The 23349-nt window shown below is 31.4% G+C and overlaps 2 protein-coding genes, 2 long non-coding RNA genes and 1 other non-coding gene across 8 annotated transcripts; all 5 read left to right on the top strand.

The window, feature by feature from the left end:
- Positions 1-1370: 1370 nt before the first annotated feature.
- On the top strand, positions 1371-4188 carry LOC121208567 (transcription factor bHLH30). Its single transcript, XM_041079557.1, has 2 exons — positions 1371-2209; positions 3471-4188. The coding sequence occupies exons 1-2, from the start codon at positions 1913-1915 to the stop codon at positions 3945-3947; spliced, it is 774 nt and encodes a 257-aa protein (XP_040935491.1). The 5' UTR covers positions 1371-1912; the 3' UTR covers positions 3948-4188.
- Positions 4189-4337: 149 nt separating this feature from the next.
- On the top strand, positions 4338-4408 carry TRNAG-GCC (transfer RNA glycine (anticodon GCC)). Its single transcript has one exon. It is a non-coding gene; the product is annotated as a tRNA-Gly (tRNA).
- A 75-nt stretch (positions 4409-4483) lies between these two features.
- On the top strand, positions 4484-6804 carry LOC107924919 (uncharacterized). 4 transcript variants are annotated; one of them, XM_016855497.2, is made up of 5 exons: positions 4484-4830; positions 5326-5478; positions 5647-6040; positions 6126-6304; positions 6423-6804. In XM_016855497.2, the coding sequence occupies exons 2-5, from the start codon at positions 5386-5388 to the stop codon at positions 6558-6560; spliced, it is 804 nt and encodes a 267-aa protein (XP_016710986.2). In that variant the 5' UTR covers positions 4484-4830; positions 5326-5385; the 3' UTR covers positions 6561-6804. The 4 variants fall into 4 exon arrangements, with proteins under 4 accessions (XP_016710986.2, XP_040935488.1, XP_040935489.1 ...); XM_041079554.1 differs by having other exon boundaries at positions 4675-4830; positions 6132-6304; XM_041079555.1 differs by having other exon boundaries at positions 4724-4830; positions 5399-5478.
- A 4448-nt stretch (positions 6805-11252) lies between these two features.
- On the top strand, positions 11253-12196 carry LOC107924981 (uncharacterized). The gene is made up of 2 exons (XR_001691892.2): positions 11253-11648; positions 11905-12196. It is a non-coding gene; the product is annotated as an uncharacterized lncRNA (long non-coding RNA).
- A 5416-nt stretch (positions 12197-17612) lies between these two features.
- On the top strand, positions 17613-18938 carry LOC107924943 (uncharacterized). Its single transcript, XR_001691883.2, has 2 exons — positions 17613-18234; positions 18552-18938. It is a non-coding gene; the product is annotated as an uncharacterized lncRNA (long non-coding RNA).
- Positions 18939-23349: the final 4411 nt, after the last annotated feature.

The raw sequence follows: 23349 nt of genomic DNA, 5'->3' as shown, positions 1-23349 counted from the left end.
ATTAAAATTAAATTAAAATATTAAATAAGAAATAAAATTATAAAATAATATGTTATTTGGAAAATAACAATTATTGTAATGAGATACATGTTTTATGAGGTATAAGTATTTAAAATTTTGTTTTTGTAATGTGATACATGCTTAAATATATAGATATATATATAATCATATTATTGAATCTGCTAATACATACTTCATCAGAATGAAGTACGTATTAGCAGATTCAGTAATATCTAGTTGGACTGCCACGTAGGATTACCGTTAGGGAGATAATAGAACTTAACGGAAGAGTGATCACTTCGTAACAAAATAATAACATAAGTGACTAAAACGTAACATTTCAAACATAAGTGACTAAAATGTAACATGAAGCAAACAAAAGTGACTATTTTTGTAGTTTATCCTTAAAATAAAATAATACAAATATGTTAAAATTATTAATTAAAAATAAAAAATCATTTTTAAAATAATACAATTCTGTCAATATCTAATTATAAATAATTAATGATTATATTTAAATATTTAAATATAGTTTATATATTCTAATTAAATTTAATAAACAATTAATATTAATTACTTAGAATTATTTAAAATTAATATTATATATTAAAATATTAACAATAAGTTATAATAAATTATTTTTTTATATTATTACTAAAATATCATAATATTAACTAATTTGAACATTATTTAAATGTATATTTATTACTTTATAATATCATGTCTAAAATTGATATTTTATTTCTCAAAAGCACTTTTTAACAGCAATACCAAACACTCAAATTTTAAATTAAAATTTTCAAAAACACTTTTTAAAAGCACTTTTCCACGGTACTTTTCAAAAATATTTTTTAAAAACATTGTCAAACTAACCCTAAATAAAAAGTTTATTAACATTCATAATATTAAAATGGAAGTATTTAATTCCCATCCCAACTTTCTCTCTATCTTTAGCCTACCACTTTTGACAATGAGCTTAGACAAATTGATGACACCAAAATCTATATTATAGTGAATAATGCCATAATTCCGTATTGATATAATTTATAAAACATTAACTTAATAATTAAGTTTTAAATGGATATTATATATTTATACAAGTAAAATAATTTAGTGATATGAATAACATTTCTCAAAAGTTCACATTTATCAACAAGAGCACATTAAAATCAACTTAAAATAATGTAATTATATTAGTGTTTGCAGTACAAATCTTATATAAAAAGCCAGATGTTACCTAACAAATAAAGTATATTAGAAAAAGTAAAAGATACACCACCATGATTGTTTTATGTGGTTAAGATTAAAAGTATGATTATAAAATATTTTTTTGTATTTTTTAGGTCATTAAGATAAATTAAAAACAACAGTGCTTAATCCATTGACCTTCTAACACCATTTTTAAGCCCTTGTGAGAGATCCCATTTATGTTCAGTCTTCTATGCTTACAAAGCTCAAAGAAAACAAATACTCTTGTTCTTCCCTCTGTTGTTTGCTCTCTCTTGAATATTCACCGAAATCCCAAAAATCCCATATTGTTTTTGTTTTGTTTTTGAGGTTCAAACGTCTCAAAACTCTAGAAAGGAATCACACATACCTATGGAGGAATTCAAGACGATCAAGAAGAAAATGTGGATGTTTTCTCTTTAGTCTTTCTTTCTGTTTGAAAAAACGATCTCCCTAGAATTGTTCACTTGCGTTATGGAAGCTATCATCGAAACAATCATAGCACTGATCATCGGCAACAACGAGAAAGTCGCTAACCATCAAAACTTTGTTCTTCAAAAGCTATCTTTCTGGTTCGCTCCCACCACACGTCCACCTGGTCTACTCTCTTTCACTTCTGGTTCCTAAAAACAAACTCTCATACAACGTCGTTTAGCTTTCTTTTTATTTTTGTGTGTGTTTTTATATGGCTGCTTACTATTTCAACGACAACATTTTTTTATCTGGGAATTGTTATTCTGGTTTCCTCGATCCCTTTTCCCGTGATTTGGGTCCATGCAATGGGATTTCACAGTCCTTGGTTTTGGATAATGAGAAAAGTGAGCTGGTGGTGAAGTCACCGGTGAAGGTTGGGAAGAAAAGCGTGTCGGAAGAGAAAGTTATAGCGGCTTTAAAGAGTCATAGCGAAGCTGAGAGGAGGAGGAGAGAAAGGATTAATGCTCACCTGGACACCCTCCGTACTCTCTTGCCATACAGAGAAAAGGTTCTTCTTACAACCTTCTTTATAAATGTTAGATGGATAATATAGTTCATTTAAATTGTTTGCTTATATTATGTGCCTGCTAGGATTCTTTGAGTCTTAAAACTTGCTGTTTAACAGTGATCATTAGATGTAATTACCAGGTTGTCCAGGTAGAGTATAAGGTAGAAGATGAAGGGTAGCTATGAACCTGAAAGGATCTTTGTCGACCGTAAAATGAATTTGGATATTTTAATTATAACAAAAAAATTTGTTGTGAGGTCATTTGCTGCATCAATTTTGCACTTGGAAGGTCAACTCTGAATTTCATAAATGCTAGAGTCAACTAAGGGGATGCATCATTCTTTTTAGCAGATGTTTTACAATTTGACAATTACGAGATTAAGGTTTATTTAGGATTTCAGACCTTCAGTTCTAGATAATGGCCTGCCTTTGAAGCTGTAACTGCTTCCATAGGTGGAGATATTATCTGCAAAATTTATAGAAGTTTTTATACAGTGTATGATATTAATTATGTAGTCGTTGGTGACTTTCATAATTATTGTTAGGTAACACTTTTCTTTTGAGCTTTACAAGTCATATCTCCATCAATCAATACTCTTTTAGCTTTGTGAATCAAACCTATTGAGGCATATTAGTTCTCGGCAAAGTACAAAAAAAACAAAATCTCCATTAAAAGACAATACATGGCGTCGGACCAGCGATGGCAAATGAAACTTCAGAAGTCGGGTCTTTCAACAAAAGTCAACTAAGGGGATGCATCGTTCTTTATAATACATGTTTTATAGTTTGACAATTATGAGATTAAGGTTTCTTTAGGATCTCAATTTCAGACCTTTAGTGCCAGATGAGTTTGGTTTTATATATTTCAAACAAAACCAATCAATCATGCAAGGTTGTCTGCAGTTAATGGTTAGCCAACTCTTTTCTTGATACCTTTCAACTGCTCCTCCTTATCTTCGTGTTAGTTAAGAATTAACATCTCCGTAATAATATAATATCTTTTGACATCACTTCGTGCAAATATTGTTTTTTTTTTCTGTTAAACCCTACCGTCAGAAAAGTGTAAGCTAATAAATGATCGGACATGTGGGGGAAGGGGGGGGGGATGTAAAATAACACCTGTTCTGCTATGAATTTTGATGAGGTCTATTTCTTGATTTATAAACTAATTTAGTTGACAAATAAATCTGTCTTATATCAATTGTTTTTTTCTTTCTTTTAAATAATTAGTTAACCAAGTCAAATCAAATGGTCATCGTAGATGGATAAAGCCACATTACTTGGTGAGGTGGTAAGACAAGTGAAAGAACTAAAGAAGGCTGCAACTGAAGCTAGCAAAGGGTTTCTTGTTCCAGTTGATGATGATGAAGTGATAGTTGAAACGTGTAACGATGAAGCCAATGGGACATATTGTTTCAAGGCATCAATCTGTTGTGATTACAGACCCCAACTTCTAACCGACCTACGACAAGCTCTCGATTGTCTTCCGATTAAGATGGTTAAAGCGGAAATATCAACCTTGGGTAGTCGGCTGAGGAAAGATTTTGTTTTTACCGGTTGCCGAACCACCGCACATGGTGATGACGCCGAGTCATGGCAACATCTGGCCTGTTCCGTTCGCCGGGCCTTGAATTCTGTCCTGGAGAAGGCTTCTATCTCTCCGGAATACTTGCCATACTCGACGTTTCCAAAGAGGCAGAGGATCTCATACTTTGATTCCTCAAGCTCATCTTCATAAAAAAGATGATTGCCATTGTTTCGTTTGTGTCAATCCACTGCGACATCTCCTTTATTTTCTGCAGGTGTTTGTTTGAATGTGAAAAGGTTGGCTTGAAATGAAAATTCAGAAAACATGTCATATATATACATATCATTAGATGTAAGAGTTCAATATTAGATCATATGACTGTTGTGTGTAAATTTATATGAACTTATCTCTTTTCGTTTCCTGTTATGACTGAACATTTCATTTCATGTTATCCAATAATTTTAGCTCTGATGCTTATATATGATAAAATCTTGCCTGCCTACTTTGCATCACTCGAAGTAGAACAAGTTAATGGAGATTCTAAATCCATTTTTGCTTAACTTGATTTATTATATAAAAATTATGACACTTAACAACAAAGCACTAGTGGTCTAGTGGTAGAATAGTACCCTGCCACGGTACAGACCCGGGTTCGATTCCCGGCTGGTGCACTTTTAATATTTTTGGCTTCATTCACTTTCTTCATTATTTATATATATTTCCATATACTAAAAGAAAGTATGTATTTTTAGAAATTTGTACCAAAAAATGATAATTTTTATTTAGAAGAAAATAAAGGTCGTTTTTTTTTCAAGAGAATAATTTTTAATTGGGTAGTTTTATTAGAGTTGAATTCTTAAAAAAATAGTTTAAATTATTTTATTTAAATATATTATATCAATTTTTTTAAATTGGATTGCTAATTACTAATTAGTGTTTATATTATAATTGGTATCTCCTTTGAGTTTTATTTTATTTTATTGAGAAAATTTAGCCGTATTTCCTTCTTCTACCTACCTTCTTGGAATTGGAGTTTAGTCTAACTGAACAAAGGGTTTAATCACAATCTTCCCCTCTTCCTCGAGAAAAACCTGTAAGTGTGTTAAAGAAAAAAATTTGTCTTCATTTTTCTTTCATAATTTTGTTTAAGTTGTTCATGCCAAGTTTTAGCCTTGCCTGCAGTAACAAGTCTCGAAACCTGTTAAATTGATCACTATAACTTTGGGGTTTATCCACTAATTACTTTAATAGTTTACTTCATGATAATGTTTCTGCTTGTTGATCATCTCGGTGATCCTTTTCCTTAATTAAATATTTATGCTTCTTCATGTTGATCATATAGGTATTTATTTTTTGTTTCTTTTCTTATTTTAGGGCATTGAGTTCTTTTTCTTGGCTCAAGTTTTTTTTCTGTGTTTGTTGTAATGAAGACTTGTTGCTTTGATCCCCAAATCTTACTTTATTTTTGTGATCTCTCATATCTGTTCTTTATTTGATCTTATGATCACAAGCATTGCTGGAAATATGATGTTGTAGCATATCTGTATATTAGGAATAAATTTCTATTCCTTTTCTTTGAATAATGCAGTTCATGTTAAACCCAAGTGGGATCTGAAAATTTAAGTAAAACCATCCTTCTTGTTGTTCAATGGAAAAAAAAGCTAAAGGCATAGCTTGGGTAGGCAACCTCTATCAGAAATTTGAAGCTATGTGTATGGAGGTGGATGATATGGTCTGCCAGGTATTTTTTTGCCCTCTTTAAATTATGGCACTGTGTTTATCTGTTTATGGAGAAAAAGATGATCATTTTGGGTGATTTATATACATTTGTAAAGTTCATCTTTGTAAATTCTTATTTCTTCCTATGCTGCTAAGATCTCTTTTGAAATTTGATGGCTTTCTCTGTCAGGAAACATTGCAATATGTTGAAAACCAGTTGCAGACAGTTGGTTCTAATGTTAAACAGTTCTGCACTGAACTAATGCAAGACTTGGTCGCTTCATCTACCGATTCGTTAGAAGACCTTAACACAGTGCAAATTTCCGGCGTTGCAGCCTCTGAGGACTCGAATGGAAGTGCCAATGAAGATCACTCTCAGACCAAACTGGTCTATTCCTCTTCTGTAAAATCTGTTGAGGATGTACATTTAGGCTTGCCTTCAGAACAATTCACAGAGGACCAAAATTCCTTGGCTCATTCTAAAGGGTTCACAGCACCTGCTTCCCTAATTTTCTCTAAAGCTTTCAAGAATGAACTTAAGGACAATGATTCTACTGCAGATGACACATCGTTAGAGTCGATAGGTACGTATTCGATTCGTATGTTATATGCATATATCTTTATATTTTGAACTATGCTCTTTATTTATTCATATATATGTTGCCCCAGAACCAGAAGTGAAAATGGGACCAGCATGTTTATTAGAGGCTAGCCATAAATCTGTTTTGAAAATGGAACCAGAAGTTCCATCATTTGATAACACAAAGCTTGAAGAAAGCTGCATTATAGTAGACCGTAGTGAGCTTCTTTCCGTCTCTAACAACGTAGGAAAACACAGGTCATACAAGGTATGATACGGCTCTCCCTCTCTCTTGAGTCCTGACCCCTTTGCCAATGCTAAGGACAAACTTTATCCTACTTTTGTTACTTGAGCCTGATATTATATATGTTTGTTTTATGGAACAGAAAAAGCTCCGGGATGCCTTTTCTTCTAAGTCAAGGTTCACAAAGCGGGATGATGAACAGCATGCACTATCCAGACAAAGGAACAAACGAGAATCACAAGACATGGAATTTTGTGAATCTGATTGGGAGATTATTTAGACAGGTTAAATTGGTTTTTGGTTTTTGTTTATGGACTTAGGTATGCGTATGAAGTAATAAGAATACAGATAAACGTTGTTATGATACGAGACTGGATGTCCCTCGGTTGAAGATGTATAAAGATGGAGAGAATCAGGCAGTGGAGTAGAGCGTTATGAAATCTCCAACTTGTTGGATTGGTGGAACATCTGACATTGTTGTCTTGTTTTCTTTATTGGAATTCTTTTATAGTTTTTGCTTTGAATTCGTAGTTTTTTAGATCCTTCTATATAAAGTCAATGTCCTGTCAAGTTATACCTAACCAAACTGTTCCAGGATTGTTTTCTTTATCCACAAGACTCAAACCTTAGACCAGATATGAAGTTGCTAATCATTTGACCCGAGAAGTGATAATGAATCTTTATCCACAACATATAAGTTTAAATATTAACATATTTTATGTTTACCCAAGTTCGACTTAGCCCGAAATATGAGTCCAAAATTTTGCTTGAATCTACTCATATTATAAATGGTTAAACTAAACCTATTTTGCGCTCGACATTTTTTTTAATTTTTTTGAAAAAAATTTATATTTTTTTTCTAATTTGATATTTAATACTTATATATATTTTTTTCATTCATTAAAAGTATATATATAGACAACTTAACATTTTTTAATATAATTATATTATAATAACTATATATTATTATAAATTTAACTGTGTTGTAAATCATATAATACATAAAAATAACATTATATAATTGTTGAGCCAAGTTTACGATGAAGCGGGACTGGAGTTAGAAGGGCGGTAAAAGAAAAAAAAGGGCACTGGAGTTTGGATTTTGGAGCACGTTCCTATGTTCAAGTCAAAGAGGTTTATGAAGAAAGATAAACATAACTTTGGCTAGGGTAAAAGGCTTACCTGTGCGGAGTCATTTGTGGTGGTTTTTTATGGCTTTGATGTTTGCTCAGGAACAATTAGACAAGTGCCCGAATCTAACGACTATGGCTAATCTTAGTTAATTCTTAAGAGGGTGCATCCTTGCGTGCTCTTAGCTAAGCTAGTTGATTGATTTTGGAAACTTCTCGAGACTACTTCTGACTAACAGTTAAGGTGTGAACATAGGCATTCACACAGTGGAATGAATTTTCTTGGGGCTGAGGTTATCTAGACCATTTTTTATCAATCCTTGTTGGGTTATATCAGTTATAAAGAATCGAACTTCCCCTTGTCGGATTATCAATATGTTTGGGTCCGATTTGTGTGGTGTACTAACAATAATAATTACAAACTTCAAAAATAGGTGGTTTGTATGGACTCAAGCATCTAATGTTTTATTACATTTTATAGTATATTTAAAGTTTACGTTAGTATAGTTTTTTATAGCATTTTAGGATATAATTTTAGCATTTAGGTTAGCTTTATTATAGTTTATAGTTTTTTTCAGCTTAATCATATTTTATTTGAATTTTTTTATCATTTTCAGAGTTAGCTCGAATTTACTTGCTATTTGTTTCTCTACATTGTAAGTTTTGGAGGAAGAATGGAAGGCTTGAACGCAGAGATTTAAATTGCGGTCGCGGCCACGTTTTCGGTCGCGTTGCGTTTATCGCGGCTGCGGACATAACGAATGCTATTGCGGTCACTGAAGGTATCGCGGTTGTGAATTTTTTTTAAAATTCACACAACTTATTGTAAAACATAATAGCGGTTAATCGCGGTAGCGGTTTCGGGCAGTGCCACTACCGCTATATAACGACCGCTATAGTGGTATCGGACCGCTATTTAAATCCCTGGCTTGAAGTATAGAGTAAAAAGTAGCGAAGAAAAGACTTCTGCTCCATCGGATTTCAATGTGGTGGAGCACAATCTTCAATTCAGAATTTTTAAACAGTAAGCAGTCCGCTCCACTGCAATTTTGTGTATGATAGAGCAGAACGATTAAAACCCTAAAAGTAAGAGGAACTTATTTAATCAATTTGGAGGCTAAGAAACAACTCTTTCACACCAAAAGGAACTTAAAGCTAGCAAAGACGATAAGCAAAAGAGATCAGGAGCGCTTGACATTAGCTTGATAATTATTTTTCTCTCTAGATTTTTTTTTACTTTCTCTCAATGCAAGTTTGTTTTAAATTTCTTCTTGAGATGTTTTCTCAAATCAATATAAACTAAACCCTATTTTCTTAGAATGATGATGAATCCAATTTTTAGTTAATTAATTTATTCTCTTTTCAATTGTTTCAATCCTTGTTAATTATTTTTTCAATCCCGTGTTTATTTAATCTGCTTGTCTGATCACCAAGTTGCATTAATTTGATAATCTTGATTTGTTTTGGAAGAGAAATTTGATATTTAGATCTAGACTGAATAGATTAGGATTAAATTTAGTAGCATTAACGAACAAGTTAACTTGCGACTAACATAGGAATATACCTAAAGCACTAATCAATCTAATAGGCTTGATTGTAGTGACTTCGCCCAACTTGCCTAGCATAGATAGAGATTAACTTAGCTAGATTCTGGAAGGATTTAGTTAATGCCAATGAATCTTGGGTTCGTAATTAAATAGGTTGAACAATTGAATGATAGATTATTGATTAACTAAAATAGATGAAGTTAGAGTTTCAAGATCTTAAAATTCATTAAGAAACTTAGTGATTTTCATTATTTTAGTTTAATAGAATTTTCGTAGTTAGTTTAGTTTAATTCTAATAGTAATAAGAATTTATTTTCTTGAGTTAGTGTCGAAACCATTTTTTTTGGAAAAAATGGGGATCGACCTTAAAACGAGTGGAGCCGCCACCAATCCTTTTGTTTAGTGTGATAGGATCACCTGATAAAACATTTTACTCTATTCAAATCAACTTTGGCCTACGAAATTCGAGAAAAGAGGTTCGGGAGCCGATTACGTGCGAGGAAGGATTAGCACCCTCGCTATGCCCAAAATTGGTACCAAATTGATTAAGTATTGTCCTTACATCTAAGATTTAAAAAAAAAATCCTTTGAAATAGGATTTTTTTAAAACATCCAAATGGCTCAAGTTGGTCGTCAAAATTCTCTTGTTTTAAAGGAATACAACATCACATCCAGCACGATAGGACACGATCCTTTATACCTTCGAAACCACGATTAATTCTTGACTTCCAAAAGCTTATACGTTGAAAATTACAAAAGGATGGCCAATTATTTAGTCCAACGAAAAGCCGAAACCCAGCACAGTAGGGCACGATTTCTCGAATTTCCAAACATTGAACATTGCCTTGTTTTAGAATTTAGAAAATACAGATTAAATCTCAAAGGAATATTTGATTATTTTGGACAAATGGAAAATCGAAACCCAGCACGGTAGGGCACGATTCCTCGAGTTCCCAAACATCAATCATTACTTTTGTTTTAGTAAATTTTCAAATAATTAAACAATTGTAGAACTAGCTCAAAACGCATTAATTTAAATTGAAATAAAATGGAATAATTAGTTTGGATTAATAAGTTAAAAATCCCAATGAGTTAATTGCGAATGAAAGGCGAAATTATAAACATGAGACAATATACATGATAGCGAACTCTATTAATGAATGAAAAATAGTATAAAAAAAAACAAATTGACATCTACAAAATAACATTAAGCTCATATCCAAATATTTAAAATTCAAACAATGAAAACTAGTAATATAGTTAATTAAAGAAACAAATAAGCATAAAGATTATAGTAAGCTTCCAAGCATAGATAAAAGAGCAACACAAGAGACTAACGGGCAATATGAAACTATAATGTATTAACAATATGAAAACCAAAAGCCCCACATAATATACCAAACAATATAGACACTAGGAACTAATACGATGCGAAACGATCGATGTAAAAATTATATGGAAAATTATAAATGAATAACATATGCAAAATTTGAAATAATTTATATAAAAAAAACTAAGGATATACATAACTGATTATTAAAATAGATATTACAAAAGGAGAAATTTGAGTCAAATAATGTACAAAATATTTTTAAAATGATATACCTATTTAAAGTTGACCATATATATACAATAAAAAATAATTTAAAGAACATATAAAATATGAAAGGTTCTTAAATAACAAAAAATATATGATAAAATATACTTTATGTACATAAGGTTTTAAAATATATATAAATAGATTTAAAAGAAATTATGTATGTAAAGTAACATAGAATTAATAATATATATAGAATAAAAACTAACTTTATCATAAACTACATATGTATAATAGTATATAAGAACATTTAAATGAAATATGATACAAAATCTTTAAAACCATACGATATAAAAAGCTTTAAAATAACGATTTTATATAAAAAAGGATAAAAATTATCATGATAACTCAAAAAAATATATATATACATTCATTTATAAAAAATAAGTATTAAGTGAATTTAAAAAAAAATGATGAATTATACAAATCAAAAGGACTGAATTAAAATAAAACTAAACTAAAAGGATACTTAATAAATAAAATAAATTACTGAAATTAGAAGAAGGACTAAAGCGCAATGCGCACGAATGCACAGGGACCAAAACTGGCAATATACTAGATCCCAAAACACTGCGTTTAGGCGCGGATTAGATTGCAATAATGCACAAATCTCGAGGAAAAATTAAAAAAAAAACAAAGCAGATGCACAGAGGGCCCAATTAGATATCAGTGCGAAAGAGAGGGATCTAGCGCGCAAATAACCCTCAAAGACCAAAGCGCGGATCCTATCCGGGCACAGGTCGGGCCATCGGGTTATGGCTACTGAAACGGTGCCGTTTTGTAGCCATTGAGATTGGCTTAAAACGACGTCATTTCATATGTTTCATAAAACAAAATTAAAGAAACCCTAAGTTAACTATTAGCCATTTGAAAAGGAAAACAAAACAAACTTAAAACCTTTCCCCCCCTCTCATTCGGTCCACCGTTCAACCACCATTCCACCACCATAATCGCTGGATGATGGCGCGCAATGGCTTCTTATTGCCTTCCGTTTAAAACCAAGCCTCAAAGGTCATCGATTTCAACCCCAAAATCCTATCTCAAACTTCGATTTCAACGAAGGAGATGAGGACTCCGATGGCTCGTATGCGAAGGTAAGCCCTCTCCTTTTCACTTTTTATTTTCATGCGAAAGAATCCTTAAGCAGGAACAAAGAAAAAAATCAAAACACGAGCAAATAAAATCTGAAATCACCTTCTATTTCTTGGTTGCTTTTGTACTTTTCTATTTAATATGCGTCCAAAAAAAATACAATGAAGAAGTTATTGGCTTTATAGCCGAAATTCGAAAGAATAAAAAAAAATCAAATTTTCCTTCGTGTTTGCTATCGTTCTCTTGTTTGTTTGCAAGTATGGAGGTACGAGGCTAGCTGTGGTGGTACGTGGCACTCCGCGTGGGGCGTACGGAGGTGTGCTGGAGGTTATACGGCGCTTGGAGGTTGAAGGTTGCTGGGGCACATCGAGGGGGACCCTAAGGTTTCTGTGAATGCCAAACTCTCGGGCCATTTGGGCCTGCTCTGTTGTGTAATATTGGGCTAGGATTAATTTGGGTCCTTGTAATTATTTTGGGCCGATGGACTGTCAATATTTGTTGTAAATGGGTTGTAATATTTGGACTGTTATAATATTTTTATTATAATTTATTCTTTTTGTTTTTTTTGTTTTGTGTTTGTACGGGCCCGGGCCAAAATTGGGCCTTACAGTTAGATTAGATAAAAATGAATAGTTGATAGTTAGTAGCTTAGAATTTGATCTTCATGAAAACGATATCTTTTTATGACTTTATTACTTGATTTGACATGTGTACCCGCGTAACAATTTTTCGTACATCATGATTTAATTTTCTTATTATCGAAGTTAACTTTTCGAGCCTTAATAATTTTATGTAAACCCTTCTAAAATTCGAAAAAACTTTTGAACTTGAACTGTTAACAATTAAAATACTAAGCTAATTGAACTTGGAACAAGATTATGAGCACTCCAAAACCTTTATAAAAGGTTTAGGATGTCCAAAAACACTGGTTAAAGCAGCAAGTGGTAGGAGAAAGATGAGTATTCGAATAACTTTATAAATTAAACTATTCGTAAAGATATCTTTAATTAAGTATATATCAGTTAACAAATCTAGATAATGTTTAAACTCTAAACAGGTTTTATTCCTATTCCTAGCGAGGAAAGGTTTTCCAACAGAACATATGCAAGTTGATGAACCAGACATGTCTTTTTTAAGTTTAGCAAATTTGGTTGTTAAATTAATATTAAAGCACTGCGGTTGGTCCAGATATTGGTGTATTAATATTATAAGATTAATATAAAGGGAAAGAGGCTAATGGATAATGGATAATGATTGATTACTTTCCATTTCGACCTTACAATGTCACTACCCTACGTCCCCATTGGTTGAAATATTGGAGTTCGTTAGGTTAAGAAATTATTAATTTCACTTTGAAAACCAATCATGATATTTATTTATGTGGTGGACACTAAGAGAATCTTTAATGTTTTCTCTCTCTTTTTTCTTTTTAATTTTATTTATTGATGTTGAACATAAACATGGTAGGAGTGGGGTTTGGTTGTTTCTAACATTTACCATTTATATATGTTTAGAATAAAGCATTTAAATAATACGAATTTAATTAGGGTTTTACTCAAAGAGACGTCAACCTCTTTAATTAATGGATATAATATTCATTTCAGTCTCTTACGAGGTATTCTATTTAAACTCTTTATAAATAAACTTTCACTAATTGCCTTTACCTCCATTATTGCTAAGTATCAAGCTCCACTTTAATCTCTCTCAATTGATTTTCTTGATATTGAAGTAATATTAAATGCATATTATAATTCAAACATCTTTTGAAAAATTGACGATATTCATCATCTTAAAAATATTTAATCATTAAAAAGGAAACAAATAATTTTGACAACTTCATCTATCTAATAATTAAAAAAAAAAGATGAAGTTCAGTGCTCAGCTCATTAGTTAAGAATGTTTACTTCATGCTCACATCGTATGATCAAATCGTAAAAATTATCCGTGACAATAATTTACTACTGTTGATAATATATGAGTTTTACCCAAAATAAATATAAAAGAACCAACAATTTAGAACTAGTCAGTCAAGTGCAACTTACAAGATACATACAAGAAGTTGTTATCATAGTTGTGAGCTTAAACAAAACATCTTCTTCCCAAACGTTGTGGAGAAGGGATGTTGTGTCTTCTTATTCTTAATAGTTCCTTGAGCAATAAGCAATTTGTAGTAAAGCTTTTCAATGTGGTCCTCCATTTTACAAGTACAGCTTCATTTGCCCACTTTTAACTCACCTCAGTCTTTCTTTTCATGGTATCCCTTCAAAATTTATATAAATATATAAAAGTACTATAAATACTAGTATTCCACACAAGTACAAGTATTATTTGGTTCAGTTTACCAATTCAAACCACTAACAACAAAACTGAAACAAGATGAGTCGATATCGTTTGGTCCACTCTAACAAGTTTTGTTCAAAAAGAGTGGGCAAATATAGGATGGATATATACAAGGATAGTGTAGTAGCCAAGCCAGCCTTCTCACAAAATTCTCATCAATCAATGTATAGACTTCGATTCTCGATGCTTCATTTTTGGAACTTAATCATTTATAATTCAGAAAAGAAATAACAACAGAAAAGAAAAACGACAGCCGACTTTTCTTCCTATTCTTTCTTAATATCATTACTTGTTCATGTATAAGACCTACTTAATTTTAGACTAATATGAATCTTATATGCATGAAGGATAAACAAAAGATGTATTTGGAAAAAGAAATAATGGAGAGGAAGCTGAAATAATTTGTTGCAATTTTATAATATTCTACGTTATAAAAATCAGATCGGTGGTTAAACTAATTCTTAGTTTAATAAATTGTTGATTAGTAGATGGTGATAGAAGTTAATGCAATTTCGCATGTTAATTAAGTAATATAAGATGAGATTGTTTGTCCGAGAATCAAATTCTAAGTAGTTAAGTATTAATAATTCACTTTTTATCATCATTTAGATTCTAATTACTATTACTCTTAACAAAACAAATTATGAGTATTTTACTTAACTACGAGTCAATAAAAACTTTCGAGTTTTTCAATAATTTTATAATTTTGGAATTTTAAGTTCACCTAATTTAGTTAATCAATTATTTCTTATTTAAGTGTTAAATTGATATAATTACTAATTAAAGATTTAATGGCTTTAATTAATTAATTTTTTTACAATATCTAACTAAGTTAATCTCCTTCCCCCACTAGCTATATTCTATGCTAGTCAAGTTGAGTTAAGTCGTTAAGAATAAAGAATTGATTGCACATTAAGTATATTCCTATTATAACTCTAGAATCAATCATGATCTATTCAATCTAGATCTCAGTCCTATCAAATTAATATGGTGGCTAGACAAGCCTACAAAATTGAATAAATAATTAATATAGATTAAAATAATTGAAGAAAAAAATAATCAATAAACTACTATATAAAATCTATCATCATTCGAGGAAAATATAGTTCAACTCATTTAAGCGAAGAAAATATCATAAATAAATATTCAAAACAATCTTGCATAAAAAAATAGAAAGAAAAACCCTAAAGCGAAAATAGATAAAAGAATTTTTGCCGATATCTTTGGGTTCTTTTTGTCTTGTCTTTGCAAGTTTAAAATTTCTCTTAGTGATTCTGAGTTTTTTTTTTTTGGTAAATTATAAATGTCGAAACCAACTTTTCATTTTAAAATTTTAAATTTAATAAAAGAAAAATGGGGAATCGACTTTTTGAAAAACAAAAATATGGAGTCGCCGCCGATCTTTTTGTTTTAGTGTGATCGGATCACCTAAGAATTTGGTTATTTTAATAAAACATTTTTGGTTTACTAAAACAACGATCCCGGTCTACGAAAATATGAAAAAACGAGCTCGGGAGTAGGTTACGTATGAAGAAGGATTAGCACCCTCACTACGCCCAAAATTGGTACCAAATCGATTAGATATTGTCCTTATGTCTAAAATAAAAAATGTTTTTGAAATGTGATTCTTTTTTAATAACATTTGAGTAACCCGAGTTGGTTGCCAAAATCTTCTTGTTTTGACGTCCGAAAGTTTATAATTTGAAAATTACAAAATGATGCCCAACTATTAGGTCCAACGCAAAACCGAAACCCAGCACAGTAGGCCACGATTCCTCGAATTTCCAAATATTGAACATTGCCTTGCCTTAGAAAATACGAGTGAAATTCCGAAGAGATATTCAATTATTTTGAACAAACGGGAAATTGCAACCCAGCACGATAGGGCACTATTCCCCGAATTGCCAAACATCGAACATTTCTTTCATTTTAAAGAGTTTTTAGAAAACGTGAATGAAGTTCCGAAGGGATCTTCGATCGTTTAGAACAAATGAAAAAGCGCAACCTAGCACGATAGGGCACGATTCTCAAATCGCCAATCATCGAACATCATCTTCGTTTTGAAAGGTTTTTAATAAACATGAGTGAAAACCTATAGGAATATTCGATTGTTTTGAGCAAACGAGAAATCACAACCCAGCACGATAGGGCATGATTCCCGAATTGTCAAACACCGAGTATTGCATTCGTTTTAAAGAATTTTTAAATGAATACTTATAAAACTAGCTTAAAACGCATTAATCTCATTTGAAATAAGACGAAATTAATCATAAAATTTGGTTTTTATAAAATCACATTTCAAAAATCAAGTGGAAACGATGATATGAGAGATATGTGTACGCATAAAACACGACAACGGAAGAGTGGAGGCAATACAATTTATTTAACCAACTAACAAGAACTTAAAACTAAGTAAAATTAAGGTGGAAACATAACTCAATTTCAATCATGCACGGAAAATAATTAACATGACAATATAAAACAATGAATAATGCAACGATAACGTGCATGGCATAATAAAAAGATGATTACTATTAGATGCACAAGACAAAATGCAAATCGAAGAAGCAATATGGTATAAAACTATTTCAAAACAATGATAAGTACATGACACATTCTATATGGATTGATGAATTGATAAATAAAAACATTTGTAAAGACAAGCTTAATAAACACACGCAATCATTAAAATATATATTGTAGGATGAATATTTTTAAAATAAGTAATATATAAGTTGACAAATTTGCAGAGGAACTAAGAATATATATAATTATTGAAAGAGATATTATAGAATCAAAGTTTGAATCCGATTACATGTAAATGTAAATGTTTTAAACACAAATTGGTTTAAAGGTTTACAAAATGTATGATAATAAAAAAATGATACAAAAGAGTAATAAAAAATTGCATGACCAGACATAATACCCAAAATAGATTTATAAAAAAAATATGTACATATGAATTTATAAAAAAAAATTAGGTTAATAATAATATATATAAATTTTAAGTCAGTCTAAAAATCATACATATCCTTATATCAAAACATTTAAAATGATAGACTATACAAACACCAAAGCAACATAATATATATAGATATACTCAAAAAATAATAATTTTATAATTACACAAAAAAAAAGGAAGTTTCCAAAATTATTTCATATATGTGTAGAGAAAATACTTGGTAAATCACAAAGCAAAAATTATTTTAAAGTGGAAAATTCCATTAAAGTAATAAGTGTATTAATATATATATAAGTTTAAAAGTGAACACATGCCAAATTTATATAGAAATGATAATATGTATAGGTTTAATAATGTATATAAATCAAATGTGTGTACTAATATAAGCAAATAGAAAAATAATTTTATACAAAACACATATACAAAACATATTATCATAACGAAATTATATGTTAAAATACATGGTTAAAATAAAAAACATTATATGCATGAAAATACGTTAACTTTGCTACAAAATGTGTATATGTATAATAATATAAAGGAGATAAACATTTAAAGTATACAAAGTATGATAATAATATTACAAGAACGAATCCACAACAATGAAGAAAAAATTGTCAAAGTTGCTTAAAATACACAAATAAATAAATAAGCTATAGAAGAAGAGACCCAATTAAAATTAAGCTAAAACACATGGGATAATTAACAAATAAATAGTAATAATAATATGGACCAATATGCCATGTGCTCAAGTGCGTAAGGACCAGGACTGGAAATAATCCATGCCACAAAACGCATCACTGAAGCGCGGACCAAAACGCGAATGAGCGCAAATCACCGGGCGGATTTAAGAAAATAAAAAACCTGGACTAGACCTAATCAATCACTAGCGCGACAGCAAGGGATTAAATGCGCAAATTTCCCTTTACCGCAGTAAACGCGCGGATCCTGAGGTTTAGGAGCTGGGTCGGATCGGGCTCATCCATATGACACCGTTTTGAGCCATTGAAGCAGGCTCAAACGGCACCGTTTTGGGTTCTTTATAAAGGCCCCCTTTAGCCTATCCAGCCGAACCGATGAAGAAGAAAAAAAGAAAGGGAAACCCTAATGCTATGCGCCACCTAGCCATGGCTTCATCATCACAAACAGTGATTGATGGCCTCCGGTGGTGCTCCGTTTCTCCCCCGTTCTGAACCCGACGCATAGGTTTGCCAATTTTGGCCTCGAAGTCTTCTCAAACTTCGATGTCGACGAAGATGATTGACTCCGATGGCTTAGATACGAAGGTAAGTCTTCGTTTTTATCTCCCTTTTTTGCAAAAAGAAAAAAAAAACAAGCAAGATCTGGAGATGAAAGCGATTTTCAGAAATAAAAAAAATATGGCGTTCGAGATCACCTCTTAATATCGGTTGCCTTTTTTTGTATTGAATATGCAAAAAATAGTGTTTGTATTGCCTATTGCGTGTGTATTGCTTGTGTAAAAAAAAGGAAGGATTTACAGTCGGAAATCATCGACTTTATAGCCGAATAATCAAAAAATAAAGAAAAATGCAATTTTCTCTTTGCTTTCGTATTGGCTACTGCTCTGTTTGTCTTCTTGTAGGTACGGGTGTGCGCTCGGGTACGAGGCCATACGGAGGCGTGGAGGTTGGGACTGCTGCGACGCAAACAAACTGCTAGGGTTCTGCCCTAATTTTTGAATCTTGGGCCACTTGGGCCGATATAATTTGGACTAGGTTTAGTATTAGTTTTGGGCTATGGGTCATGTAACTGGGCTATGGGGTATTGGGTCTTCTGTAACCTTAGCGTTTTGGGCCTGTTGGGCCTATTCTTGTAGTTGGGTCACTAGTTTCTGTAATTGAACTGTAAGGACTGTTTATGATGCGGTTTTTATAGTTATGTTTTTTTTGGGGGGGGGGCTTGTTTTGTGTTTGCATAGGCCCGGGCCAAAATTGGTCATTACAATAAAAATAGTCATTTTTTTGTCTCAGATTATATTTTACTCACTTATGTTTGAAATATTATATTTTAGTCACTTACGTTATTGTTTTGTTACGAAGTGGTTATTCTGTCGTTAAGCTTCGTTACCTTCTTAACGGCAATCTTATGTAGCAATCCAAATGAGTTTTAAATGCCAACTTGGATGTTCAACTAGGATAATAATAGGTTTTAAATTAATTAAAATTTAAATTAATTACATCTTGAACAGGAAAAGAAAAATCGTGGTCTCATTTTTTTTTAGTTTTCTTTTCCATTTTGACAAAAAAAACTATTCTCGTCCTAGTTGGACATCTAAGTTGACATTTAAAAACTATTTAGAATGCTACGTAAGATTACCGTTAGGGAGGTAACGAAATTTAATGATAGAGTGACTAATTCATAATAAAACAATAACGTAAGTGACTAAAACGTAACGTTTCAAATATAAGTGACTAAAATGTAATCTAAGTCAAACAAAAGTGATTAGTTTTATAGTTTACCCTTTTCTTTTCTTTTTTTTATCTTCAAGTAACTTCTCACTCTTTTTTCTTAAAAGTTTTTAATCTTGAAACACTTTGAATATTTGGTAAAAAAAAATTCAATCTAAAAGATAAAAATTTAATCTAATAAATTATAATAATATAAAAAAACATAATGAATTAAAAAATTGATAATATAAACAAATCTAAAAAATTAAAATCTAACCTTGAAATAACTTTAATATAAGTGAGAAAGCTCCAAGAGAATGGATGAGGGATGTCTCGAAAGCTTAAATTACAGTGCCATGAATCTTTTAAAAATTGGAGTGATAAATCATTACAGAATACTGATGTATGTTTAACCTTTTGAATTAGCATTGGTTTACATCTTTCACGGATGTCCTCGAGACCTGTCCCATTTACCGACAAGTATCACGGGTGGACTCCTGTTAAGTGTGATTCACTTCTAAGATTCTTGACAAGAGACGTACTGGCCTTGCTTTACTAATCTTGTGTCTGCCTTGTAATCTGCACGTTTGTCATTGTATGGATGCTGTAAGGGCCCCTCCGCCTCTTTGCCTGCTTAGTCAAACCCATTTTCCAGACAATTCTCTCGCCTCTTTTCAGCATTAAAAAATGATAATCTCTTCTTTGATGGGAAACATCCTGGCTTGGGAGAGACTGATTATTAAGAGTTTTATTCAACAAGTGAAGTATTATTTTTTTTAGCATATGGTCCCTGACGTCAAGGCATCTTGTTAATTAGGTAGTAAACTAGAAATTTATTGAGTGGAAATACGAATCAAGCTCATTCATATTTAGCAGCATTTAAAAAACCCTAGTGGTGAGCTGTTTAATTTTGTGGTTTCGGAGCAAGGAGAGAGACTTATAGAGAAAATAAAATATCCTTCAAATTCAATCATTTTGTTTCCTTTCTCCCTTTGACTAAGTTAGGGTGAACCCAGATTATAAAATAAATGGTCAATTATATCATTAGTCATTAATTTATAGATAAGTTTTCGTTTTGGTCACTTAATTAAAAAAATATATAATTTAGTTATTGAACTATTTAAAATTTTTTATTAAATCACTAGACTGTTAAAATTAATACTATATGGCTTTCTCTATTCGCATTACTTACACCAATCGAAAGCTCTTTTTCTTCTTCTTTTCTACAGTTCAATTTTTTTCATGAAACAGCTTTAGTTGTCATGAATCTATAAATCAAAATTCAAACATTTTTTTTAATTTTCGATATTAATCGTTAATTGACTTGGATTTAAGATATATTCTTCTACTTGTCGATAAGTATTAATTCACCATACCGATCGTTGAATCGTTGCTTTGCTACTTCCAGTGACTTAAATAAAAATTTTCGAATAATTTAATGATCAAATTGTAACTTTTTTTTAGTTAAGTGACTAAAATAAAAACCTATCCATAATTTAGTGACTGATAATATAATTTAGTTGATTGATGCAACTAAAGAGAGTTTCTCTTCTAATCCCACTATTGAAAGTGCTTCACTCCATTTTCTCGTTTTGTAAACAAGAAAACAATGCCAAAAGTGTGTGAGAATGGAGAATTTGGGAGATGGCATTGGCAGTGCATCATCATTCTTCTTTTTATCATTATCAATTTAACCATTTTTGTTTAACAAGTTAAGTTTTGTAAACAAGCAGAGTTTTGTTTAACAAGTAATCCATTTCAACTTCATATAGGACAAGTTTTCCTTTTGAAAATAGACAACCTATTAGTGGAGCATTAACTAATCCATTGGTAGCATAAAGCTAAATATGTAGTAAATTATTTTAGTTCCAAGGTCCCATCCCATGAATATTCCAATGAGAAACATATTTAAGAAAGGAAAATCCTGAAGTGTGAACCATGAATGGAAGCCCCAATTTCAGAAATGATGATTTTGCGTCCAAAGGTTGCCTTCTTATGCCTCCAATGGACTAATGACCAAACCTCACTGACATGATATGATATGATCACCTTTTGAAGTAGGCCCCTGATTTGGAAAATGGGTGTCCCACTCACTCTGGTGTGGTTTATTTGAACGGAATATCGTGAAGCTCAACCACCAATGTGGTGGGCCTTGTTGTGGTGATGGCTGGGAATGAGTGATCTGATATTGGAGCTTTTTGATAATATCCCTACGGGAAAGTTATCTAGAAAAGGTTAAATTCTGTTATTAGTCCCTATTTTTTGTGGAAGTTTTGAATTTAATCCCTATACTTTAATTTGGTTATTTTTAGTATGTGTATTTTTTAAAGTTTAAAATGTCAATCATCACTAAACGATAACTATTAAATTCATTAAGATATACTATTTTCAAAATCTGATGCGATATTTTAGCTTGTTATTTTCACATATCACACGCTGAAAATTTAGTTAATGTCAAGATTGAAATTTGAAAATTCGAAAAAGTATAGGGACTTTGAATGACAAATTGGAGAATATGGACTAAATCTATAATTGTAGGCATGTTACATAACTAGCAACTGAATTTAACCAAACAGATTTAACTGCTACTGCTTGGGTCGAGACTTAAATTTTAAAACTCAAAAAGTACATAGATTAAACTTAATCAAATTAAAGTAAAAGGACTAAATCCTCATCTTTTGCAAAGTACAGGGACTAATAGCAGAATTTAACCCTCTAGAAAACAACTTGCATTTCCCTTGGTTTATGTAATTCCATGTGCTGTATCCCCCCCCCCCAACCTTCCCCCCAAAGAATTCTGGTTTCCATACGCCAATTATTGGGGGAAAAAAACATTTACTCTTTTATTTTGTTTAGAGCACCCCACCTTCGAGGAATCGACTATGAAACTGGGTTTATTCTGAAGGAAAGTCTGCTGTCAAGATTCAGGCCCCCTTGACTCTTGTCTTGTAATGGCAATACCTTTGGTTTGGGTATCCTTGTATGAGTTGTCCATCACATAGCCCATTGGTCCCCCTACTATGAAAAATATATATATATACATATTTGCATGATTACCTCCCTTGTAAGCATTAACCATTCCAGAATTTAGGCCAAATCATCAAACACCAATCTCTTCCACAAAATAGTTATATGATTGCTTCCCACTTTGTCAATCATAATACACATGTTCCATTATCTCCAATTTGGTTACACCTTCTCTTTCCATTAACTAAAAGCAGTGTTTTTAGTTTGGTTTAACTAAGTTGTTATTGAGTATTATTCAGACATCTTTGACTCTATCTGTCTTAAAAGTTTCACCTTTTGACATTTATAGCAAACACAAACTGATGTTGTTGCAGTTTCTTGGTTTTACTATATTAACTATGTCTATCTACAGAAATAGAGTGAAAGTCAAGCTAACCGTCAAAACATATACCTTTTTTTTTTCCCTTCTGTTTCTTCATTTTAACTCATCTTCCCGTGAAAGCAAAATACATTTCTAGATCTATGTAATACAAAAAGATCATACATTTTATAATGTTTTCGTGTACAGATTGAACCAAAAAAAAAAATTAGTATCATTATTAATTATGATCGTCACGGGACTAATTTCTTCACTCAAAAAAGTCAATACAAAGGCCATGCCATGTGCTATTTTATTGTTATATTATATTATTGGTTAAATGCTACAATTAGTCTCTACACTTTTATTTGGTTATTTTTAGTCTTGTACTTTCTAAATTTTAAAAATTTCAATTCTCACCGAACAATATTTATTAAATTCGTTAAGTAAAGTTATGTTATTTTAGAAGTGTAACGCCATGTTAGCTAGTTGCTTCCATATATTACTCACTAAAAATCTAATTAATAGATTAACGATTGCTATTTATATCATGATTGAAGTTTCAAAATTTGAAAAGTATGGGGGACTTATAATGATCCAATTGGAGAATATGGACTAAATATATAATTGTACGCGTAAAACAAGATTAGTAATTCAATTTAACCAAA

Source organism: Gossypium hirsutum, chromosome A10 (genome assembly GCF_007990345.1).
Source record: "Gossypium hirsutum isolate 1008001.06 chromosome A10, Gossypium_hirsutum_v2.1, whole genome shotgun sequence".
NCBI lineage: Eukaryota > Viridiplantae > Streptophyta > Magnoliopsida > Malvales > Malvaceae > Gossypium > Gossypium hirsutum.
Note: the sequence above shows the minus strand (reverse complement) of the source record. Positions and strands in the feature narration are given on the sequence as shown.

Bases quoted from the DNA above. Each gene is read 5' to 3' on its own strand.
- LOC121208567 (XM_041079557.1), top strand. From the start codon at position 1,913: ATGGCTGCTTACTATTTCAACGACAACATTTTTTTATCTGGGAATTGT. The intron at 2,210-3,470 runs GTTCTTCTTACA...TGGTCATCGTAG, and splicing joins TCTTGCCATACAGAGAAAAG to ATGGATAAAGCCACATTACT.
- LOC107924919 (XM_016855497.2), top strand. From the start codon at position 5,386: ATGGAAAAAAAAGCTAAAGGCATAGCTTGGGTAGGCAACCTCTATCAG. The intron at 5,479-5,646 runs GTATTTTTTTGC...TTTCTCTGTCAG, and splicing joins TGGATGATATGGTCTGCCAG to GAAACATTGCAATATGTTGA. The intron at 6,305-6,422 runs GTATGATACGGC...TTTATGGAACAG, and splicing joins GAAAACACAGGTCATACAAG to AAAAAGCTCCGGGATGCCTT.